Genomic DNA, 22,908 nt, shown 5'->3' on the forward strand with positions numbered 1-22,908 from the left:
CTTTTTGTCCTCTAATAAATTTTGGATGGTTGTCCTTACCTTTGCAATGTCTCTGCCATGTCACATTTTCTACACTTATTGAGGATGGTTTTAATAGTCTTTCATGGTACATCTAATGCCTTCTATATTCTTTTATATCCCCCTCCTGATTGGTACTTTTCAACAATTAGCTCTTGCAGTTTCCCTGGCAAATCTTTGTGGACCATGTCTCTCCCAGTAGGATGCAACCCCAAACATTCCAGCAAATCCTAATGCAACAGTTGAATTTAGTCTGGGTTTAATAATAATCACTTTGATTGGTGGTGGGTTTATGCTATTTACCTACAGGCATGATTTAGAACATGACTGGTTAACTATGAACACAGCTAGAGCAGCATGGCACAAGTTTCTTTAACAAAGGGAGCATTGAGAATTCTCAGGCAGACAAAAAAATCCAGCGAGCCTCAAATGCAACACATTTATTCCAAAGACACACTGGTTAAACAGGGTAAAGGAGCACTAAAAACATGAAAAAGTACAGAGAATGACCAAAAGCTCCCTGCCAGTCTTACGTGTTTCAGCAGCAAAAAGGCCTTAATCATAGACCATGGCTGTGTATCCAGCTCCTTCCCTTAAATAGCCTAATATGTACTAATCAAGAGAAACAATTGTGGTCATGTAATTGGTAATAACCCATTAACAGAGACTGGGACCAAAATATCATTACTGATTTATCCACAAATATACTAGTATGCTTATTCCTAACTTAAAGTAGTAGATACATGCATATTAAGGAATATAATGATACTAGGTGGTCATAGTATATGATATAAACAAAAGGGGATTGTGAGCAATAATAGACTAGGGCTAATTAACAAGCCCCATCAGTGAATACACTGAGAACATAATACTCCCTATTGATATTGATGTCCTTGTTCAATATACAATTAAAGGAAAAAAGAACCATCCAGATCAAAGTACTATCTCTTTTAATACAGATAGATACAATATTCTATTACATGAATGAAAATAAATACCACCAGAGTACATATCTACAGTGTATAAAGGATAAATAAGTGGAAGGGGATATCCCTACACATATTATCTGTGTTGCTAGTGTTTAATAATATCCCCATCTGCATTGAATCCCTTTGGGCGTCTGGTCTGAAGTGTGAATATCCAGAAAGCCTCCCTATGCAACAGTTTAGAGGTTCTGTCTCCTCCCCTAGGAGTATTGCTTATGCACTCAATGATTTGCCATTTGAAGATACTGACTTTCTTATAGCGGTCTATTATAAAATGTTGCGCCAGGTCTGAAAATCTATCCCTTGTTCTATGTTATTAAGGTGTTCCCTAATGGGTGATCGTACTTCACATGTGGTAAACCCTACATACTGCAGCTCACAGTCAGAACATTTCACTAGGTAGATGACAAACCTGGTGCAACAATTAGTAAAGTCAGAGGAAAGAAAGGCTCTTTTGGTAACCATGAATTGGAATCTGTTTCTTACGCGGCTATGGCCAAAAGCTATGCAATTGGAAAAAATGACATTTAAAGTGCCCTTTGACTTGGAAACAACTGCTCCCTCCTGTTCAGGCTTTTCTTAGCATACTTGGTGCTAAGATGTTCCCCAGGGTTTGTCCCCTTCTGGGAATAAAATTACAACCATTAGAGATAAACTCTTTGAGGCTATACTCACCTGTTAATACAGGTAGGTGTTTGCCTATAATACTACATATATCTGAAAATGGTGGACTATATGTGGAAATAAATTTTGGTTTTCTGCCATCAAAAGTGGAATGTTTGAGATTGTCTTTGTTCTGTTGTAACATTGTCTTTCTGTCCATTCTTTTAACCTTGAGAAAAGCTCTACTAACAGTTTTATGGGAATAACCTCTTTCCCTTAACTGCTCCTTCAATATTTCTGATACTTTCTGAAAGTCTGCGTCAGATGAGTAGTTTCTTTTTATCCTAATGAATTGCCCCTTTGCCAACCCAAAGCTACTATACCTGGGGTGGCATGATTTGACATGAAGTATAGTATTGGAGGCGATTGGTTTTCTATACAGTGTGGTTTTAACACTAGAAGTAGCAGGATCACCTATTAGATACAGATCTAGGTAAGGGATTTTTGTCTTGCTAGAAGATGAAGTGAATTGTAAATTGAGTTTATTAGAATTGAGATATGTGATGAAGTCCTTCATGTCCCTCTCATTGACTGTCAATACAAAGAGATGGTCATCAATGTATCTTTTATATGACCCTATCCTCTCTCTGAAGGGGTTTCTTTCTCCAAAGACGTGGGAACTCTCCTACCAACCCATAAATAGGTTGGCGCAGGCAGGGGCGAACTTAGCGCCCATATCTGTCCCACATCTCTGGAGAAGGAAAGTATCACCAAATTTAAAATAATTATGGACAAGGAGGAATTACAGGACTCTCATCAGATAGCTTTTTAGTTTGATATTGTAATTGCTGTATACATCAAGGGAGTATTGGACTGCTTCCAGTCCAAATTCATGTGGGATACACAAATAGAGACCCACTACATCAACTGTTAACCATGAATTGTTGATATTCCAAACTACTTTTTCTAAGTTTGATAGAAGATGTGTGGTGTCTTTTAGAAAAGAGGGTAATTGTTGGACAATAGGCTGCAGGAGTGTCTCTACCCATCCAGGTACCTTCTCAAAAAGAAACAATCCCTGATACAATTGGTCTTCCCCTCACCTCCCCCAAGGATTTATGTACCCTGGGGAGGTGATGGAAGATTGGAATAATTGGTGTGGGTACAAAAAGGTAATCAAAAGTATCCTGATCCAGGATACCCTCCTGCAGTCCATCGTTCAGCAAATCCAAAAGTTGTAATTTGTATACATTCGTGGGATCACAGGGGAGTGTGAGATACACGTCTGTGTCCTGTATTTACCTTTCTGCTTCTTTTATGTAAGCTTCTCTGTCCAGTACCACAATGCTACCCCCCTTATCTGCTTGTCTGATGACTATGTCGTGTTTACTCAAACTCTCAATGGCTTGTCTCTGAACCTGATTGAGATTATGGGGGGTCACAGCATGGTACTTGGACAGTTAAACCAGGTCTTTCTTTATCCTATGATGGAAAGTCTCCAAAAAAGGACCCCTCTCCCTCGTAGGATAGACGATTGACCTAGGTTTAAACCCTATGTGTGTGGTTTTGGCAAATGAGTTATGGATGTTGGATTCATAGCACAAGTCGTGTAATGAAAAATAGTCACAACCTTCTCTAAAATCAATAATGTCCATTATGGGGGGGGAGATCATTTAATTTGTCATAGAATCGGGCATCATAAGATGCACCGAGATCCTGGGTTCGTATATCTTTGTCCCAAAAGAACTTCTTCAATGTAAGATCTCTTACTAGACGATGTACGTCGGTTATGGTCTCAAACAGATTAAATGTTGCATTTGGGACAAAGCCCAAACACAGACTCAGAATAGATATTTCTCCCTCCTCCAGTGTGAAACTTGAAAGGCTGATGATTTTTATATTTTGTATTTGTTGTGTGAACTTCTTCCCCTTGGACCTCTTTGGCTTCTTCCTCCTCCCCCTTCTGTTTCCATCCCTACCTGCCCAAAAAAGGTACTGTCCTGTATTTGTGTTTGTTTTAAGAAATGGTTTAGTGGCAGTGTTTAGTGTGGGAGTGTCTCCCTCACTATCACTCATAAATTCTCTATGTCTCAAATCTGTATTGTCAGTGTTACTGTCCCTTAAACTAAGGTTCATTGTAACTATTGGGTCTGTTCTAGTATATGTGGAGTCCTGTCTACCACGGGTTGTTTTACTTCAATCTTTAGGTCTGACCACTAATTCATCCTCTTCTGACTGATCTCTAGAGCCACTTTTGGCAGAATGACCTGTTTGCTCCATATCAGTAAACTCAGAGTCAGAAAAAGTAACTCTTTTTTCTAATGCTGGGGCTGTTGTTTTTTGGTTAGGCCATCTTCTCCTCTGTCTGTTTGATCTAGCACATTCTGAAAATTCTTAATACAAAGTTATGAAGTTATTGCTGTACTTTTCCTGTAAAGCAGTGTAATCTCTGATAGAAAAATAATAAAATTAAAGTTCACTGGGACTTGCCAACTGGAATTATGTGTTCTGTGTTTCATGCCATATCAATGCTTTAAACTTATGGAGCTCTTGTCCACATAGGGAAAAAAAATTTTTTAGCTAGCAATAGTTTTTGAAGATTTTTTACACTCAAACTAGAAGCATTTATACCAAGTGCTAAGTTTTAAATTTACATCCCATGTGGTGAAACAGCACAATTAGTTTATTTTACTCTCATCCAGCTGGTTCCTAGTGGTCCAAACATCATAAATATGTATTTCCTTATTTAAAATCAATATGACTGAATATCATTAAAATGATGTTGAACAGTAACATACATTTTAATAATAAAACCCAAGCATTTGGGGTCTGTGCCATCTGGGGACAGGGTTGATCAACATGATTTTATTTTGTATGTTCCTTTAGTATTTATATATCAATAGTATTTTGCTGCTCTGCTCCTTCTTTTGAAAACTGCATAACACGGGTTGAAGCCTTGGTGAATTAGATTCTGAGGTTAAGCTTTTTTTTAGGCATTGGACAATTTGGGGTTAGGTTCTGGGCTTTTTCATGTTTCTCTAACCACAAGAGCGGATGGAGAGAGGCAAAAAAATGCTCCCAAATTGGCTCAATTCTTTATATATTTTTCTAATACTGTATGTGCACAAATCTCATCATCCTTTGACTTTAGAGCTAGATATTCTCAGGGGTACTAGAATTAGAAGCTATAGGGCATTTGTTTTAAACAATGAAACTTTCATAACTCCATGTGAAATTTTATACTACTTTTAAAACTCCACAACTAATGAACCTACTTGCACATTTCAGACACGTTTATTACTGAATAGCAATATATATATGTGTGTGTGTATACATATATTAATGAGATATATTACTAGTAGATGTTAATTCTGCTAATTTGTGGAAATATATAAGCTATACAGCAGCTCTACAAATAAAGCTTCATGACCTTTGCTCAATGTTAAACCTAGTAGGGTTATCAACAGTGCCAGCTCTTTGGCAAACGAATTTCAAAGGTTTGCTCACTAGAAAGAACAGTGGGATATGAGGAAGCTGCTATCAGAATCTTTGTTGGTACAGACAAAAAAGATTTGCTTGATCTAACTCAATAATTTAAATTCTTAAGATTTATGAAAATGTTCTACAATGTACTGTCATTTATATTTTAACATTACCTCGTTCAAATTAAGCTTTTAACTATATTTACATTATATTGTGTTTCTTTTTTGGCTTATAGTCTGTTAAAACCGGTTTTCACATTTTTAGTTAAATAACCTCCATTTAAAACCAGAATTAGCCTTAAAATATAATAATGGTTTTACAATACAGTTTAAAAATGTTTCCTTTTCTTATATTACAAACACTTTTTTATTGACTAGTTAATTTCTTCCTTGATACATTTTAAACTTGACATTAAAAGCTGCCTAGAATAATTCCATTTTCAAAACATAACTAACACTTAAAGGGACAGTAAATGTTGTGTTTGATGTCACATAAACGTTAATTTACAATGACCAGACATTATGATTAATAAATATAATAAATCTGTGTCCACTTCACATCCAAAAATAATCTGTTTTTATTATGCTTTTTTTGGGTCAGCAGCCTTGAACAGAAGATTTATGTTGTCAGGGATTCCAGCAATTATTTAGTTTATTGTACATTGTCAAAAAATACTAAGCCATCTGAAAACAGTCACAGTTATATATTAGATAACATATGTGCCCAAGCTGCACAAGGCCCAGTTCCTCCAAGAAAAGTAATTTGACAGAATAGGCATACATTGATTTTCCTGTTATATTTAACTAGAGATGATCATAAAAATAATTACTAAATTAAGATTCTTTTAATAGTATATAATTATATTTGTTTTAGTAGGAAGTTCAGTTATTTTCAACCACAGATGCTTAACCACAAATTTCTGTCTTATTTTCTAAAAAGTAATGATAAGTAAACGCCCAACCAAGGGCTAGATTACGAGTGGCACGCTAACTAACTGATGTGCGCAAACAAATGTCTTTTTAATTACAGGTTGAAAGTAAGCGTTTTCACCTGAGCTCAATTTAATGTAATGTGCGTTGGAATAGCACAACTTTAGAGCTCTGGTTAACAAAATTGTTGCACTAAACACATCAAAAATACATTTAAAAGTACAGTTACACTTATAATAACACTGTGTAATACATTTTTGTTTATTGCAAAAGTGCATTGCAGTCAAGTAGCTGAAGACATGAAAAATCATATTTATGCAATATTCATATTTCATGTTTAACTGTATTTACTGAAAATATTTCACATTCCAATGTTCTTCACCTATATATGAAAATGTTCTATGTTTATATATATATATATATATATATATATATATATATATATTTTATATATATATATATATATATATATATATATATATACACAGTATCTCACAAAAGTAAGTACACCCCTCACATTTTTGTAAATATTGTATTATATATTTTCATGTGACAACACTGAAGAAATGACACTTTGCTACAATGTAAAGTAGTGAGTGTACAGCCTGTATGACAGTGTAAATTTGCTGTCCCCTCAAAATAACTCAACACACAGCCAATAATGTCTAAACCATTGGCAACAAAAGTGAGTACACCCCTAAGTGGAAATGTCCAAATTGGGCCCAATTATGTGACTTGTTAGTGTTACAAGGTCGCAGGTGTGAATGGGGAGCAGGTGTGTCAAATTTGGTGTTATCGCTCTCACACTCTCTCATACTGGTCACTGAAAGTTTAACATGACACCTCATGGCAAAGGATCTGAAAAAAAGAATTGTTGCTCTACATAAAGATGGCCTAGGCTAAGAAGATTGCCAAGACCCTGAAACTGAGCTTCAGCACGGTGGGCAAGACCATACAGTGGTTTCACAGGACAGGTTCCACTCAGAACAGGCCTCGCCATGGCCAAACAAAGAAGTTGAGTGCACTTGCTCAGCGTCACATCCAGAGGTTGTCTTTGGGAAATATGCGTATGAGTGCTGCCAGCATTGCTGCATAGGTTGAAGGGGTGGGGGATAAGCCTGTCAGTGCTCAGACCATACCCCGCACACTGCATCAAATTGGTCTGCATGGCTGTCATCCCAGAAGGAAGCCTCTTCTAAAGATGATGCATAAGAAAGTCTGCAAACAGTTTGCTGAAGACAAGCAGACTAAGGACATGGATTACTGGAACCATGACCTGTGGTCCAATGAGACTAAAATAAAATTATTTGGTTCAGATGGTGTCAAGCGTGTGTGGCGGCAACCAGGTGAGGAGTACAGACAAGTGTGTTTTGCCTACAGTGAAGCATGGTGGGGGGAGTGTCATGGTCTTGGCCTGCATGAGTGCGGCCGGCACTGGGGAGCTACAGTTCTTTGAGGGAACCATGAATGCCAACATGTACTGTGACATACTGAAGTGAAGACTGGGCCACAGGGCAGTATTCCAACATGATAACAATCCCAAACACACCTCCAAGACGACCACTGCCTTGCTAAAGAAGCTGAGGGTAAAGGTGATGGACTGGCCAAGCATGTCTCTAGACCTAAACCCTATTGAGCATCTGTGGCGCATCCTCAAACGGAAGATGGGGGAGCGTAAGGTCTCTAACATCCACCAGCTCCGTAATGTCATTATGGAGGAGTGAAAGAGGACTCCAGTGGCAACCTGTGAAGCTCTGGTGAACTCCATGCCCAAGAAGGTTAAGGCAGTGCTGGAAAATAATGGTGGCCACACAAAATATTGACAATTTGAGCCAAATATGGACATTTCCATTTAGGGGTGTAATCACTTTTGTTGCCAACAGTTTAGACATTAATGGCTGTGTGTTGAGTTATTTTGAGGGAACAGCAAATTTACACTGTTATACAGGCTGTACACTCACTGCTTTACATTGTAGCAAAGTGTCATTTCCTCAGTGTTGTTACATAAAAAGATATAATAAAACATTTACAAAAATGTGAGGGGTGTATTCACTTTTGTGAGATACTGTATATGTATATATATATATATATATATATATATATAAATATATACTGTATATATATATATATACCTATACATAACCATATTCGAAATATCGGATTTGCGTGCAAGTAGGGTGTTAGTTTTTTCACCACTTTTCACGCTCCATTGAAGTCTATGGGAGAATACGGTATACCAAGTTCGGCTTATTGACGCATTGGGTTAATGCTCATGCAAAAACTTTTTATTTTCAACTGTAATATGCACGTGCGAGCGGAAGCACAAATTACCGCTCCACTCTTAATCTAGCTCTATATATTAGCTGCATCAAAGCTTAACTCAAGATAGATTTTCTTTTGATGAGTCTTTTTTTAAGTTGATCTAGTCTCAATATAGGCATAACAGATTGCAAGATGGTTGCTAATAGCAAACCACCATCTTATTTTTTAGAGGGGAAGTCAGCAAAGGCACATAAATTAAAATACGCAAACCATGTTCAGTATATTTTAGTGGGCGGGGGTTCAGACGATGAGGTAGAAATATATATATACAGACATCGACAGACAGATGTACAGACAGGCAGATTTACAGACACAGACAGACAGATATACAGACAGATATACAGGGAGTGCAGAATTATTAGGCAAGTTGTATTTTTGAGGATTAATTTTATTATTGAACAACAACCATGTTCTCAATAAACCCAAAAAACTCATTAATATCAAAGCTGAATAGTTTTGGAAGTAGTTGTGACAGACCCTTCTGTCAGGACTGAAAGAGTTAACTGTGTTTAGCTTTAAGAATCTAATTTCTAAAGACAGGTTTTCTGGCCTCAGCTATTGTGTGCTATAATTACATTTAAGTAATAAACAGGCCATTGTTTAATCACCCTCAGAGAACAGACGCTAGGTGATAAGACAAGCCAAATGTGTTTAAGTTGTTATCTGCCTAAGTAAAGTATTTAAGTAATATAATTCTATTGTATCATGTCAAGGGCGCTTCTCCCTTTTATCTAATGTACAACATTCTTTCAACCCCCATCTGAGGGGGGGTCAAAAACCTGTATAAATCTGTGTGCTGCCTTCAAATAAAGTTGTCATTCTGTTTTAAACCTGAAACTGGCTGGGTTGTGAATTGCTGATTGTCTATGCAGGACATTGTTCATCTGGGGTTAACCCTTGGTACACAGTTGGTACCGTAACATTGGTGGCAAGCGACGGAATGAACCTTATCGCCCAGAAGAGCAACTACACAAGCCAGTAACCTCAGGAAGAGGGGGATTATTACAATACTGACTAAGATGGAAAGAGTACCAGGGACAGAAGGAACCAATGGGCCCAGCATAGCAGACAGAACCCCCGCAGAAGCAAGCTTTGATCGGGCGGTTAAAATAAGACTGGCACATTATGGCCCCAACCCATCTGCGGAAATTATAGACCGGGTCATAGCAGCTGTGGAGGCCAACCTACTTCGCCAAAGCGGCGCTGCAGCAAACCCAGTGGAAAAGAGAAAAGTAAATTTTGCAGCTTTTAAAAACTTCCTGGAAACAGAAGGAGAGATTGATGGGTACCTTGCGGATTTTGAGAGGCAATGTGCACTACACAAGGTACCCGCAGAGGACTGGGTCACGATATTATCCGGAAAATTATCCGGCCGGGCCAGTGAGGCTTTTCGGGCCATTCCAGATGAGGAAGTCGGGGATTATAATACTGTAAAAGAGGCTCTGCTCTCCAGGTATGCGGTTACACCGGAGGCATACCGGAGGCGGTTCAGAGACACTGTTAAATTGGCTGGTGATTCCTACCTTGAGTGGGCATGTAAGGTGCACCGCACAGCAGCTCACTGGATAGCGGGGTGCCAAGCCGTGTCTGGGGAAGAGGTGCTGCAGCTATTCCTGTTGGAACATTGCTTTGACAAGTTATCAGCAGGAGTTAGGGAGTGGGTTCGGGACCGTAAACCCTCCACCCTGCATGAAGCTGCTCGCTTGGCAGATGAGTATACGGATGCCCGCAAACTGGACACTGCTACCACTAAGCCCCCTGCCAGAGTGGAGTACAGACCCCCAGTCACCCCAGCACCTGCCAGTTACCAACCCCCAGCGCACCGCTATACCACACGGTCTCGGGCCACGAACTACCCTCAGAGAGCCCGGTTCAATTCGCGGGGCTACTCACAACCTATTCGGTGCTTTGGATGTAAGCAACTAGGGCACAAAAGACCAGAGTGTCCCCTAAACGCAGCGAACCAAGCACAGTCCTGGAGAAGACCCGCTAGCGGAATCCCACGTAATCCTCAGCCTGCGGCCCGCTATGTAGAGGCGCAAGAATGCTGGGGCATCCTACATGAGGCAGACCTTGTGCAAGCTGCCCACCGGAATAACCGGCAACTGGTTAAAGTGAATGGGAAGGAGGTCAGTGGTCTACGGGATACTGGTGCTACCATGACCTTGCTTCGAAAGAACTTGGTGTCTGAGAAACAGCACACAGGAGACACTGTGGCTGTGAGGGTAGCAGGGGGCACTGTGTTCCGCCTACCTGTTGCCAGGGTGCATTTGGATTGGGGAGGGGGCGCTAGACCTGTGAATGTGGGGGTCATGAAGGATTTACCAGCTGATGTTCTCCTTGGAAATACCTTGGTCCCCCTTGTTTCTGCCTATGCTCCCATGGGTCCCGCTGATGTTAACCCTGTGACTACCCGTGCTCAGATCCGTGCAGCAGAGACTGACCCCCCTGCTGCTAAGCCCCAGGACGCTGAGCTCAGTAAATCTCTATCCGCTATTGATATGTGGGAGTCACGTTACAATGCGCTGATGAAGGAGAAGAGTCACGTAGAGGATAAAATGGTCACGTTAAATAATCATGTAACAGTGCTAGCGGGAGAGAAGAGGAGTGCAGAGGAAAAAGCACGTTTAGAACAGGAATCTCTGCTAGACAGGCTGCACCGACAGACTGCAGAACACACCAGCTTGAGAGTGGAACATGAAACATTAAAGACAAACTTAGTGACACTGGAGGAGAAGCTGACGCTGGCTCATAGTGAGGTGCAGCAACTCAAGGGCACCCTATGTCAGTATGAAGGGATTGTGGATACCTATAAAGAGCAGGTACAAAAACCACGTAAAGAAGCCGATGATATTTTGAAGGACTGTTTAGCCCTAGTCGGGGCACTGAAGAGGTTGAACCCTTATTTATACAGACAGGGATTCTCTCTCATAACGGGAATACAGATGGATTGTCCCAGCAAACTGACATGCCTACCACCTCCTAGTCCGGTCATCCCCAGGTTGACCCGCAAAAGGGTCAAGCCGGGTCTGCCGGAGTGTTCCACAAGGGGGGAGCTATGTGACAGACCCTTCTGTCAGGACTGAAAGAGTTAACTGTGTTTAGCTTTAAGAATCTAATTTCTAAAGACAGGTTTTCTGGCCTCAGCTATTGTGTGCTATAATTACATTTAAGTAATAAACAGGCCATTGTTTAATCACCCTCAGAGAACAGACGCTAGGTGATAAGACAAGCCAAATGTGTTTAAGTTGTTATCTGCCTAAGTAAAGTATTTAAGTAATATAATTCTATTGTATCATGTCAAGGGCGCTTCTCCCTTTTATCTAATGTACAACATTCTTTCAACCCCCATCTGAGGGGGGGTCAAAAACCTGTATAAATCTGTGTGCTGCCTTCAAATAAAGTTGTCATTCTGTTTTAAACCTGAAACTGGCTGGGTTGTGAATTGCTGATTGTCTATGCAGGACATTGTTCATCTGGGGTTAACCCTTGGTACACAGTTGGTACCGTAACAGTAGTTTTTAGTTTGTTTTTAGTTATAGCTATTTTAGGGGGATATCTGTGTGTGCAGGTGACTATTACTGTGCATAATTATTAGGCAACTTAACAAAAAACAAATATATACCCATTTCAATTATTTATTTTTACCAGTGAAACCAATATAACATCTCAACATTCACAAATATACATTTCTGACATTCAAAAACAAAACAAAAACAAATCAGTGACCTATATAGCCACCTTTCTTTGCAAGGACACTCAAAAGCCTGCCATCCATGGATTCTGTCAGTGTTTTGATCTGTTCACCATCAACATTGCGTGCAGCAGCAACCACAGCCTCCCAGACACTGTTCAGAGAGGTGTACTGTTTTCCCTCCTTGTAAATCTCACATTTGATGATGGACCACAGGTTCTCAATGGGGTTCAGATCAGGTGAACAAGGAGGCCATGTCATTAGATTTTCTTCTTTTATACCCTTTCTTGCCAGCCACGCTGTGGAGTACTTGGATGCGTGTGATGGAGCATTATCCTGCATGAAAATCATGTTTTTCTTGAAGGATGCAGACTTCTTCCTGTACCACTGCTTGAAGAAGGTGTCTTCCAGAAACTGGCAGTAGGACTGGGAGTTGAGCTTGACTCCATCCTCAACCCGAAAAGGCCCCACAAGCTCATCTTTGATGATACCAGCCCAAACCAGTACTCCACCTCCACCTTGCTGGCGTCTGAGTCGGACTGGAGCTCTCTGCCCTTTACCAATCCAGCCACGGGCCCATCCATCTGGCCCATCAAGACTCACTCTCATTTCATCAGTCCATAAAACCTTAGAAAAATCAGTCTTGAGATATTTCTTGGCCCAGTCTTGACGTTTCAGCTTGTGTGTCTTGTTCAGTGGTGGTCGTCTTTCAGCCTTTCTTACCTTGGCCATGTCTCTGAGTATTGCACACCTTGTGCTTTTGGGCACTCCAGTGATGTTGCAGCTCTGAAATATGGCCAAACTGGTGGCAAGTGGCATCTTGGCAGCTGCACGCTTGACTTTTCTCAGTTCATGGGCAGTTATTTTGCGCCTTGGTTTTTCCACACGCTTCTTGCGACCCTGTTGACTATTTTGAATGAAACGCTTGATTGTTCGATGATCACGCTTCAGAAGCTTTGCAATTTTAAGAGTGCTGCATCCCTCTGCAAGATATCTCACTATTTTTGACTTTTCTGAGCCTGTCAAGTCCTTCTTTTGACCCATTTTGCCAAAGGAAAGGAAGTTGCCTAATAATTATGCACACCTGATATAGGGTGTTGATGTCATTAGACCACACCCCTTCTCATTACAGAGATGCACATCACCTAATATGCTTAATTGGTAGTAGGCTTTCGAGCCTATACAGCTTGGAGTAAGACAACATGCATAAAGAGGATGATGTGGTCAAAATACTCATTTGCCTAATAATTCTGCACTCCCTGTACAGACAAGCAGGTATACAGACAGATAGATATAGACAGACATACAGACAGACATAAATATAGATAGATGTACAGACAGACAGATATAGAGACAGACATACAGACAGAGATAGAGAGATAGATACATAGATATTTAGTTCTTATTAGCTAGAGGATATAGCTCTAAGAGAACAGGTGTATCAACATTTGTTTTATTATTATGATACCACTGCTTTATGTATCACTCCTTGCAACACAAAACATTGTGGAAGTGAGGTACAATAGCATCTGTGAAATTCCTATAAAGAACATACCCTGCATTGTGGAAAATATAATAGATTTCATACACATGGACATTTTGGGAAATTATCCCAGATTTCTAGGTTGCACAGTCTGGTTCTTTGTTTTTCCCAACCATTCACAATGTTAGGCAATAAATTTTAATGAAATATTAGCTGTCCCAGCAGAGTCCATCTGTCTTCTAGCTACATAATTCAACATTCAGCATTTGTTGTTTATTTAATCATTTTGCTTGTTTCAGTAAAGTGATTAGTCATAATGCCATGATTGGGACCCTCAACTCCTAATGATTTAAAACCTGAAAATTTATATTCACACTATGGGGCCGAATAATCAACAGCAGTTATGAAGCAGAGGTCTAAAGACCGCTGCTCCATAACTTGTCCGCCTGCTATGAGGTTGCGGACATCAATCCGCCCGATCCTATGAGATTGGGCTGATTGTCACCCCCTGCTAGCGGCCGATTGGCCTCGATTCTGCAGGGGGTGGCATTGCACAAGCAGTTCACACAAGAACTGCTTGTGCAATGATAAATGCTGACAGCTACATGGTATCATGTCCGCTCGCACTTTCATAAATCGGCCCCTATGTGTATATATATATACAATATATATATATATATATATATATATATATATATATATATACAGTATATACTATTGACATTTTATTTGCATATTTTAAAGTGAACTTTTTATAACTTTGCAAATATAAATAAAAGATACATCACATAAGGGAGTAGTTATCAAATTAAAAGTAATATAGTAATTATTTTGTAAAGGATTAACCCCTTAAGGACCAGCAACGTACCCTGTATGTCGCTGGCCTTTTTTTGGGACTTGATTGTTTTATAGCGTGGTCTTGCCACCAGCGTTGAGACTGCTCTATTCCACAAAGCCTGCTGGAGGGAGGGCATTAATAGCGTGTTCTTGCTAGACTTGTGATATTATGTCCTGAAAAAAACCTTAACGACCAGTGACATACAGGGTACATTGTGGCCATTAAGGGGTTAATAACCCAATTACCCCATGTATTAGGCCATTTTTTCCACCAGAAAATAACCTAAGAAATTATTATTATTATCATCACCATCATCATTTACTTATAATATTAAAGGTGTTCCCATCCATGCAATAAAGATGTTAGTGTGTTTATCCCCTCTATTAACAGTTCTCCACAAGTGTTCTTCTATTTTTTGGCAATCTATTAAAGAGACATGAAACCCTACATTTGTCATTCACGATTCAGATAGAGAATACAATTTGTATTAACATTCCATTTTACTTCTATTATCTAATTAGCTCCATTCTTTAGATATCATTTGTTGAAGAAATAGCAATCACATAGGTGAGCCAATCGCATTAAGCATCTTTATGCAGCCACTAAGCCTATCTAGATATGCTTTCAACAAAGGATAACACGAATATCAAGCAAATCATATAATAGCAGTAAATTAGAAAGTTGTTTAAAATTGCATGCCATTTCTAAAAAAATGAAAGAAAAAATGTGGGTTTCATGTCCCTTTAACTGTCATGAAATGAAAAAGTAAGCAATCCACATCCTGCCCAACTGCTTCTAGATTTCCCTCACTCTGCCCTATGCCACCCATACCCTGCCTCCTGACTACCTGACTCTTATCCAGACCACTTCCACAACCTGTTCATTGACTGCTCATACCGTTCCCAGATTTCAAGGCTGCCCAGTTCTGGCCCCCAGACAAACAGACTCTGCTTCCAGATGTATTTACTTATTTTAACAAACAATGCATATATCTTCCTATCGCTGATGAAGGAATTGTGGGGCAAAACTCACATAGGGACATATTTAACAAAGGTCTGTCGGACCTGATCCGACAGTGCGGATCAGGTCCGACAGACTTCGCTGAATGCGGAGAGCAATGCACTCTCCGTATTCAGCATTGCACCAGCAGCTCTTGTGAGCTGCTGGTGCAACACCGCCCCCTACAGATTCACTTGAAATTCAGCTTGAAATTTTAGATATAATATGATGATTGTGTTTATTTATTTATTTATTTTTTTATGCCCATGTTTCTGCTTAGGCTCTGTACATATGAATATTTACCTGTGCATCCTATTAGTGTAGCCTGCTCTCTTACAATGGTCTAATTTGAGTAACCGTTTTATGTATTATGTTAATGTTCGTTTCTCTGCTTTTTGCCATTCAGCTGATATTGTATTTAAAATTTTATTTTTTTGACAATGTGAGCTATTGTTATAAACATAGTTGCGATTCAAATTGTTGTAACATTTGCAATAGTGGGTGTGTCTAGAGCTCCACTTCGGGTAAAGGTTCTTTATCCAATCAGTATGCCCCAGTGAGCATAAATGGCTAATGGAAATCTGAGACTGTAGCTACAATTATGGCCTTTTGAGCCGAAACGCGTCAGCAGACAGTCCTCAGAGTGGAGTTCTCACCACTCACATTGCCACTTGAACATTGTTTGTTTTCCTTCCTTTGCTAAGGATGTTTTAAGGATTCTACAATAAAGTTTTCCTTTCATTGACACCCGTGACTTCGAGTGCACCTCTTCTTTTGTGCTGTTTTGGATCCCTTTAAATGGAGGTTTGCACAGTTGAACATCGGATGTCGTTCCCTGTACCAAGTATTCTCACCCACCTCATGAAGTAAAGCACAGCATTGACTGAGAAGGAGGTCAGAAGTCGGAAGCCGGAGACGATTGATGACGTCACATGCCATTGATGAATGAGCCACGGAGGGGAGCGGAGTCAACCTGATCAGTCACTTACCGGTTGTGTTAAACCGGACTGGTCCCAAGTACTTTGAAAGCGAAGTGTAAGGTCGTTATTGTACCCTGAGGACAGGCTATTCAAAGGTATTGGCAGTTAACATCTTTCATACCGGTGCATTGGAGGTGAGGTGAGTGGAAGAGGGATACCTATTGGCTTGTGATAGCCTTTTTGGATATTCATCCTGTGATTTCCCAGTGAAGTGTTATTGCCATACAGTGTTTGTTGTATTATTTGTCATTGACTTTATTGGTACAATAGGTGCCGACACACACAGTGTTGTATTGTTGTATGTAATAGTTTTATATCCTTCAATAAATAAATCTTTGTTTAACAAATTGAAAAGAATGCTGAATTGCGTTAATAATTGCGGTCACTTCTCTTTCTTTTTGGTTTCTAGATATCTTTCTATCACTTATTCTAGACTGTCATCCTTAAATGAGACTATTACCATAAGGTAATATAAACAATACATTTACTTATTTTTGTTGCTCCCATTAGTTGGAAGAACTGGTTTATAAGTATACTCTACAACTAAAAAATATTTTTTAAGCGCCCCAGAGACTGATGTGACATTATTCTTCCTGTCACATATACATGTTATTCAATATAACTCAATTATAAATATTCACATTTTATATTACCAGTTATACTAATTGTTCTCTATTCTTAACACATTTAAAAATTCATTTAAAAAAAAAAAACAGTTCCGGTGGGCGGCTCTCTAAGATGGTGGCAGGTTTCTTTTGCTCTGCAGAAAAACTTGGACTATTTCGAATATTTGCCACTATTTCTTGCCATTCGTGCCTCCCTTGACAGAGTAAGCTGTCCGGGAAGCTATAGCGAACAGAAGGAAATACATCTCTTCTACCCCGGAAGGCACATTAAAGAAATATTAAAGATTTTGCTGGGCCGATGGCAACCATCACACACACTCGCTACTACCATGCAGTGTGCAACTGAATCATTGCTGACTGAACTATCAGATATATTCATACCTCTATTTGATTCACTTATTGCTCAGTGTTCAAGCCTAAGTGAAACAATTCGGCTGAAATTGGCCCGGACCCCTGATGGCGGAGCTCGGCGGTGTAATGTGGGAGAGTTGGCGCCAATTCTGAAACAAGAAGCACTGCACCCCGTTTTGGATGCTAGGAGAACAAGTAGCAGCAACGCATCATCAAGCTTTATGCAAGAACTGACGGAGCCCGGAATTTCTTACAAGACATCTGCCTGGACTAACGCTCCTCTAAATCAGACAGGATCCATCAAACTGGACAAAATATGTTGTTCGGTTATGCAGAACATGGCTTTTTACACCGAAACCATTTAATATGGGACTCTTACTGTTATCGGGAGCTGCATCTACATTGAGACTCAGGAAGGGGGTTGGCTGAGTTGCCGTGTCACCAACAAAACAGAGCTTACTGCTCTCCTTATCCTTTGCAGGCATTTTGAAACACTTATGCTCACTGACTAGTCTGTAAACTGAACGTAACCAACAAGCAGATATGGTGACTGTGTCATTATGTATGTCAGTCAGCAGATCTCCCGGCTTGTTATATCCGACTTTGTTATATGAGGTTGTTGTACATATGTTCTAAATTTAGCTTTATTAGTTGGGTTTTAATTGTATTTTATCTCATGAATGCCTTGATTATGCCTCCTACTGAGGTCTCTAAACAGATTGTACTGAATAGATGTCTATCTTAGGGGTTAATGTTAAGTATCAGCCCTTACCATGCACATCATTGAGCATATAATACATAGCAAATTTCCTTCATGTCTGCCATAACAACTACTCCTGTGTAACGACTGAGGTTTATGATGGCTCAATCTTTCCCTGGTTTCAGTAGGTGGTTGAACTAGTATGCAGCAGGATCTTACTACACAGTTATTACAATGTATTGTCATAGAGGGACTTTCCCTGATGTAAACTGCTATACACACCCTTTTAAATAATAACTGCATTGTCTGTACATGTTGCAGAGATCTATTAGTTTTGCTGATTACAGCTTTATAACCTTCTTTAATGGGTATCTAGTATACTTAGGTATTAATGATCTTCTTGGCTATCGGGTGTGTACAGGGGCATGGCCCACCTCCCTACTACCTTTTATGGCAATGGGGTTATTCACATGATTGCCAAACCTATAGGTTTATCTTATTTATGGCAGCCTATTTAATAGTGATAGCATGCAGGGTAGGTTCAAGTGCTATCATCCCACCCTGCCTATTTATATACTTGATTCGACAGAAATACTCTTTATTTATACAGCATTACCACTTGGAAAACATGTTACTTTAATTAATCTACACTTTCAGTGTCATCTCTTTTGGTACCTCTTGCATATATGAAGGGACAACCCTATCGTGTATTACCCCCTTAATCTTGATAACATTATTTTACAACACCTGGTCTAAGAACAAACCTTATGGTTGCATCCCAAAAATGTCATTACAGCCTGGATTGCAGGTACTCACCCCAACTTCCCCATGGCTCCCATCCTCTCCCCTTGATACCATGTCTATTATGATCAGTCCAAACTCATAATCAACCATAGTATAACAGGTCCTATCCCACACGGACTGGTTTTCAGTCAATATCTTTCTATAAGATGCAGGTAGGTACTATGCAGGCACTTGTAGGGTTGTTTGACTATCTCATGTACCTGTCTGTCTTAGCTTATGATATTACAACCATTTGCTCTGCAGGATGACGTATATTTCCATACTTTTAGGGCTCCATGTACTAAGCCGTCAATTCATCCGTCATTGTAGACGCGGATAAACTCGCCGTTACTCGCCGCGGGCGAAATGGTGTCCGCTGTCGCTATGTACTAATATTCCCCCAATAAATAGACAAGTCTAGCCCGCCGCGAGCAGTTGCGGATTGTTGATAAATTTGACGCCTCGCTCGCCGCGACTAAGCTGATGGTACTTAACTTTCAGTTGAATTGTCTGGCCAATTATTAACACGTGACATGCAAGGTGTCACGAACATCATAGTAGTCGCGGGAATAGAATTTTGCTCCTATAAAAGTTCAACTTATCTAAACAACTTTATTATTGTTCAAAATTTTTTGAAGAGTGATAACAGAGCGTTATTTTTGTAATATTTATTTACAATTTGGATATGGCTTCATCTGGATCTGATAATATATAAATATTAATATAAAAATAATTATAAAGATTGACAACTAACAATACAAATTTAAAAAGATTACTCTTTAATTACAGTCGACAAATTGGGCGCAATTTATGTACATGGAAATGAGAGACAAATTAGACGCCAGTTATGCTGTAAGTACAATGCTGATATTACTGCCTTTTATATATGTCTAGACTGGCGTCTAGATTGACTTTCCTATTGTTTTGTACCTTGCCCGCCACCTAAAAGGTGGCGAGGCAAAAATAGCGAGGTGGGAGCGGAAATTGTAGCGAGCGGACAAATAGATTTTTTAGTACATTCGTTTTTTGGCGAGTTGGTGGTCAAATGTGTCTAATTACAGTGAAAAATGGAGCGGTAGCGAGGTTTGGCGGATAAGTACGCTCGCAATTTTAAAGATGCGAGTTTTAACATAATTGACGGCTTTGTACATATCAGTTTGCGAGTTTTGACGCGAGATTTGTTGCGGGTAGCTCGCTGACTGCTTAGTACATGGAGCCCTTAGTGGGGGGAGGTAAGGGTTATATGGATGTGGGTTATATGTTGTTTTTTGTCCTTGTCTTTTTGTTTTATTTTAGTTAGTTTATTGTTATTTAGTTTGTTAGGTTAAAAATAAAAAACCCCAATGTTGTGTGCAAGTACTCCACAAAAGGTAACCATTTAATCGGCAACTGAAAGTTGATGGCTCTGCATCTGCATAATTCTTATAAGGCTAACATTACCCTGTTTGGGCTTTACTTACCCTTTTGTATTTCACTCATTGTTCAGCCCTGTGTGGCGTAGAGATGTAGAATATGAATGCTTGTACACATTGTTGGATATAAATAACATTTAAAAAAAACAAAAAAAAAAACATTTCCATTAAACCAAGTGTAACTATTTCTCATCTCCAGTCAAATTTACACAGATATTTTTTATTTATTTATTTGCATGGTATTTTTAAAAAATGCAAAAATGTTATCTATAGTTATCTATAGTACAAGTTATTGTGCTATTTTTTATCAGGAAGTGGCACGTTGCAAATTTTTTACTTATAAAGTCATTTATATTATCCTAATTATACTTTGGGGGCAAATACAAAGTATTTGGAAAGATTTTATTCAGACTTCTGTTATTATAATGCAGATTACTAAATATATATATTTTTTCCAAATTGTTAGGGTATAAATTCCATTATACCTTATTTCCCATTTTCCAGGGATAAATACCCTGACAATAGTAAACTGTATATTAGCAATTGAGCCCTCTATTATAAAAGATTTACATACAAAATGAAACGTTTTAAATGACTTGATATGTTACAGACACTTCAGCAATTAATAAACATGAAAATGTCTCTGTCCATAATTTATACAAACGTTATCTTCTGTACAGCTTGTTCTATGGGGAAAAAAAATATTCTACAGCTACTGTTAAGTCCCATGAAACATTTTTTGCGCATTGCACAATTATTGATGACACCAAGTCAAACCACTCACTTGAAGGTCAATTAGTCCAGTGTCCTACTCCATAGTGATAATGACGATGATTTGGGGCAAATTAATTAAATATAAACAGAAGATAAAGCCTTCTTACAACCTCTACAAGTCCCTTTGCACAATAGTATTTGTATTATAGTATTTTAAGTCAAAGTGTATAATTCCAGATAAGTTAATTATTTTTAAACAGAGTCAAAGTAAAAAACATATTTCAGCTTTGTAAAATAGCCTATGAACATAAATGTCTAATTTTTATTATTGTTAAAGTTAGTGCCGTTTTTAAACTTACCTCATCTTCTGCTTTAACAAGAATCTCAAAGCTGTCAGGGTGCACTTCCCTGTCTATATCTTGAGATACACAGATACGTCCATCATCAGGATCAATTGAAAATGTTTGAGATTTCTTGATGCTATGGAACTCATCAAAGACTGAGTAATGGATTTTGCCAAAGGAACCCGAGTCAGCATCAGTTGCTTTGACCTACAGATAAAGACAGGTTTAGATAGTTAGTGGTACTTAATTATTGACTACATATTTACTATACACATGTTTTATTGTACTATTTAATTTACTTAATTTATTATTTACTCCATTAACTCTATCTTGACAAGATTACAACAATTGATGACTTAAAAGCTTGCCTTCCCAGCTCTGTATTTAAAGGTTTTTATTTATGACAATTAGCATGTTTCATTATTTTAGTCAGTATGTTATTATTGTTACCGCTCCAGCTTGCGCTTGAAGTCAGTTCTTTGCATGTGTAGGGTACTGTGCATATTACAATTTGAAAGTAAAAAGCCAAACTTTGAATACCACATTAACGTATTCCCCTGTAGACTTCAATGGAGCTATATATATATATATGAATATATATTATATAGGTATAGATATATATATATATATATATATATATATATATATATATATATATATATATATATATAGGAATATAAAATACTTAGAACATATTTCCCTATGTGAGGAACATTGAAATGTGAAATATTTAGAGCAAATACATAGTTAAACACTTTATTAAATATTAATATTGCAAAAATATGTTTTTTTTCATATTTTCAACTACTTGACAGCAAAGAGCTCCAATGCGCTTATATATGTATGTCTATACATGCATACATATGTATTTATGTGTTTATATGTCTGTAAATACATATATATATACACATATAAATAAATATGTATGTATGTGCATATATACTGTATATATATATATATATATATATATATATATATATATATATATATATATATATATATATACTGTACATATATATTTAGACATTAATCTGTATGTATCTCTATGTTAAAGCCCTTTACAGCCCTTTTTTGTCTAACACCTGAGACCTCATATCTTTTAACCCTTATAACTTTTTAATGCAATTTAAAAAAAATAATAATATTGGATAGTGTTACTATGAGTGTAACTGTACTTTTAAATATAATTTTGATGTGTTTTGTGCAACTTTTAGTCAAGCATGACAGTTAATCAGAGCTTTGAAGTCGCGCTATCCCAATGCACGTGAAATTTGATTGCCCTCAAGCCAACACATTTATTTTCAACCTGTAATACAAGTGCTACTTCCGACGTGTGCAACGAGCTGCGATAAACTCCTCATCACTCATAATCTAGCCCTAAATTGGTAGACAAGATTCTCGGCTGATAATACTGCTATAGCGTTTCATTTGTTAAAGCCCTGCTGCCATGAACATCCAAACATCCAAATTAATGAAATACGAATCTTGCCATTATGCCCATCTGTCTATAGTCCCTTCAGTACACCAACATCTACAAATAGCATGTTTTAATTTTTAATATTTGATTATAAATCAAACTCACTGTGATGAAGGTGCGTTCCAGCTTACAAGTTCAGTAATATAGGTGTAGGCTCTTTGAAACG

The 22,908-nt window shown here is 38.4% G+C and overlaps 1 protein-coding gene across 1 annotated transcript in view; it reads right to left on the bottom strand.

Moving 5' to 3' along the window:
* Positions 1 to 22,908, bottom strand: part of DCHS2 (dachsous cadherin-related 2) — a 546,419-nt gene that overhangs the window by 307,029 nt on the left and 216,482 nt on the right. Inside the window, exon 4 of the mRNA XM_053700224.1 lies at positions 21,281 to 21,472. Within this exon, the coding sequence (XP_053556199.1) occupies positions 21,281 to 21,472 (192 nt within the window). The remainder of the gene's footprint in view (positions 1 to 21,280; positions 21,473 to 22,908) is intronic.

This window comes from Bombina bombina, chromosome 2 (assembly GCF_027579735.1).
Source record: "Bombina bombina isolate aBomBom1 chromosome 2, aBomBom1.pri, whole genome shotgun sequence".
Taxonomy (NCBI): Eukaryota; Metazoa; Chordata; class Amphibia; order Anura; family Bombinatoridae; genus Bombina; species Bombina bombina.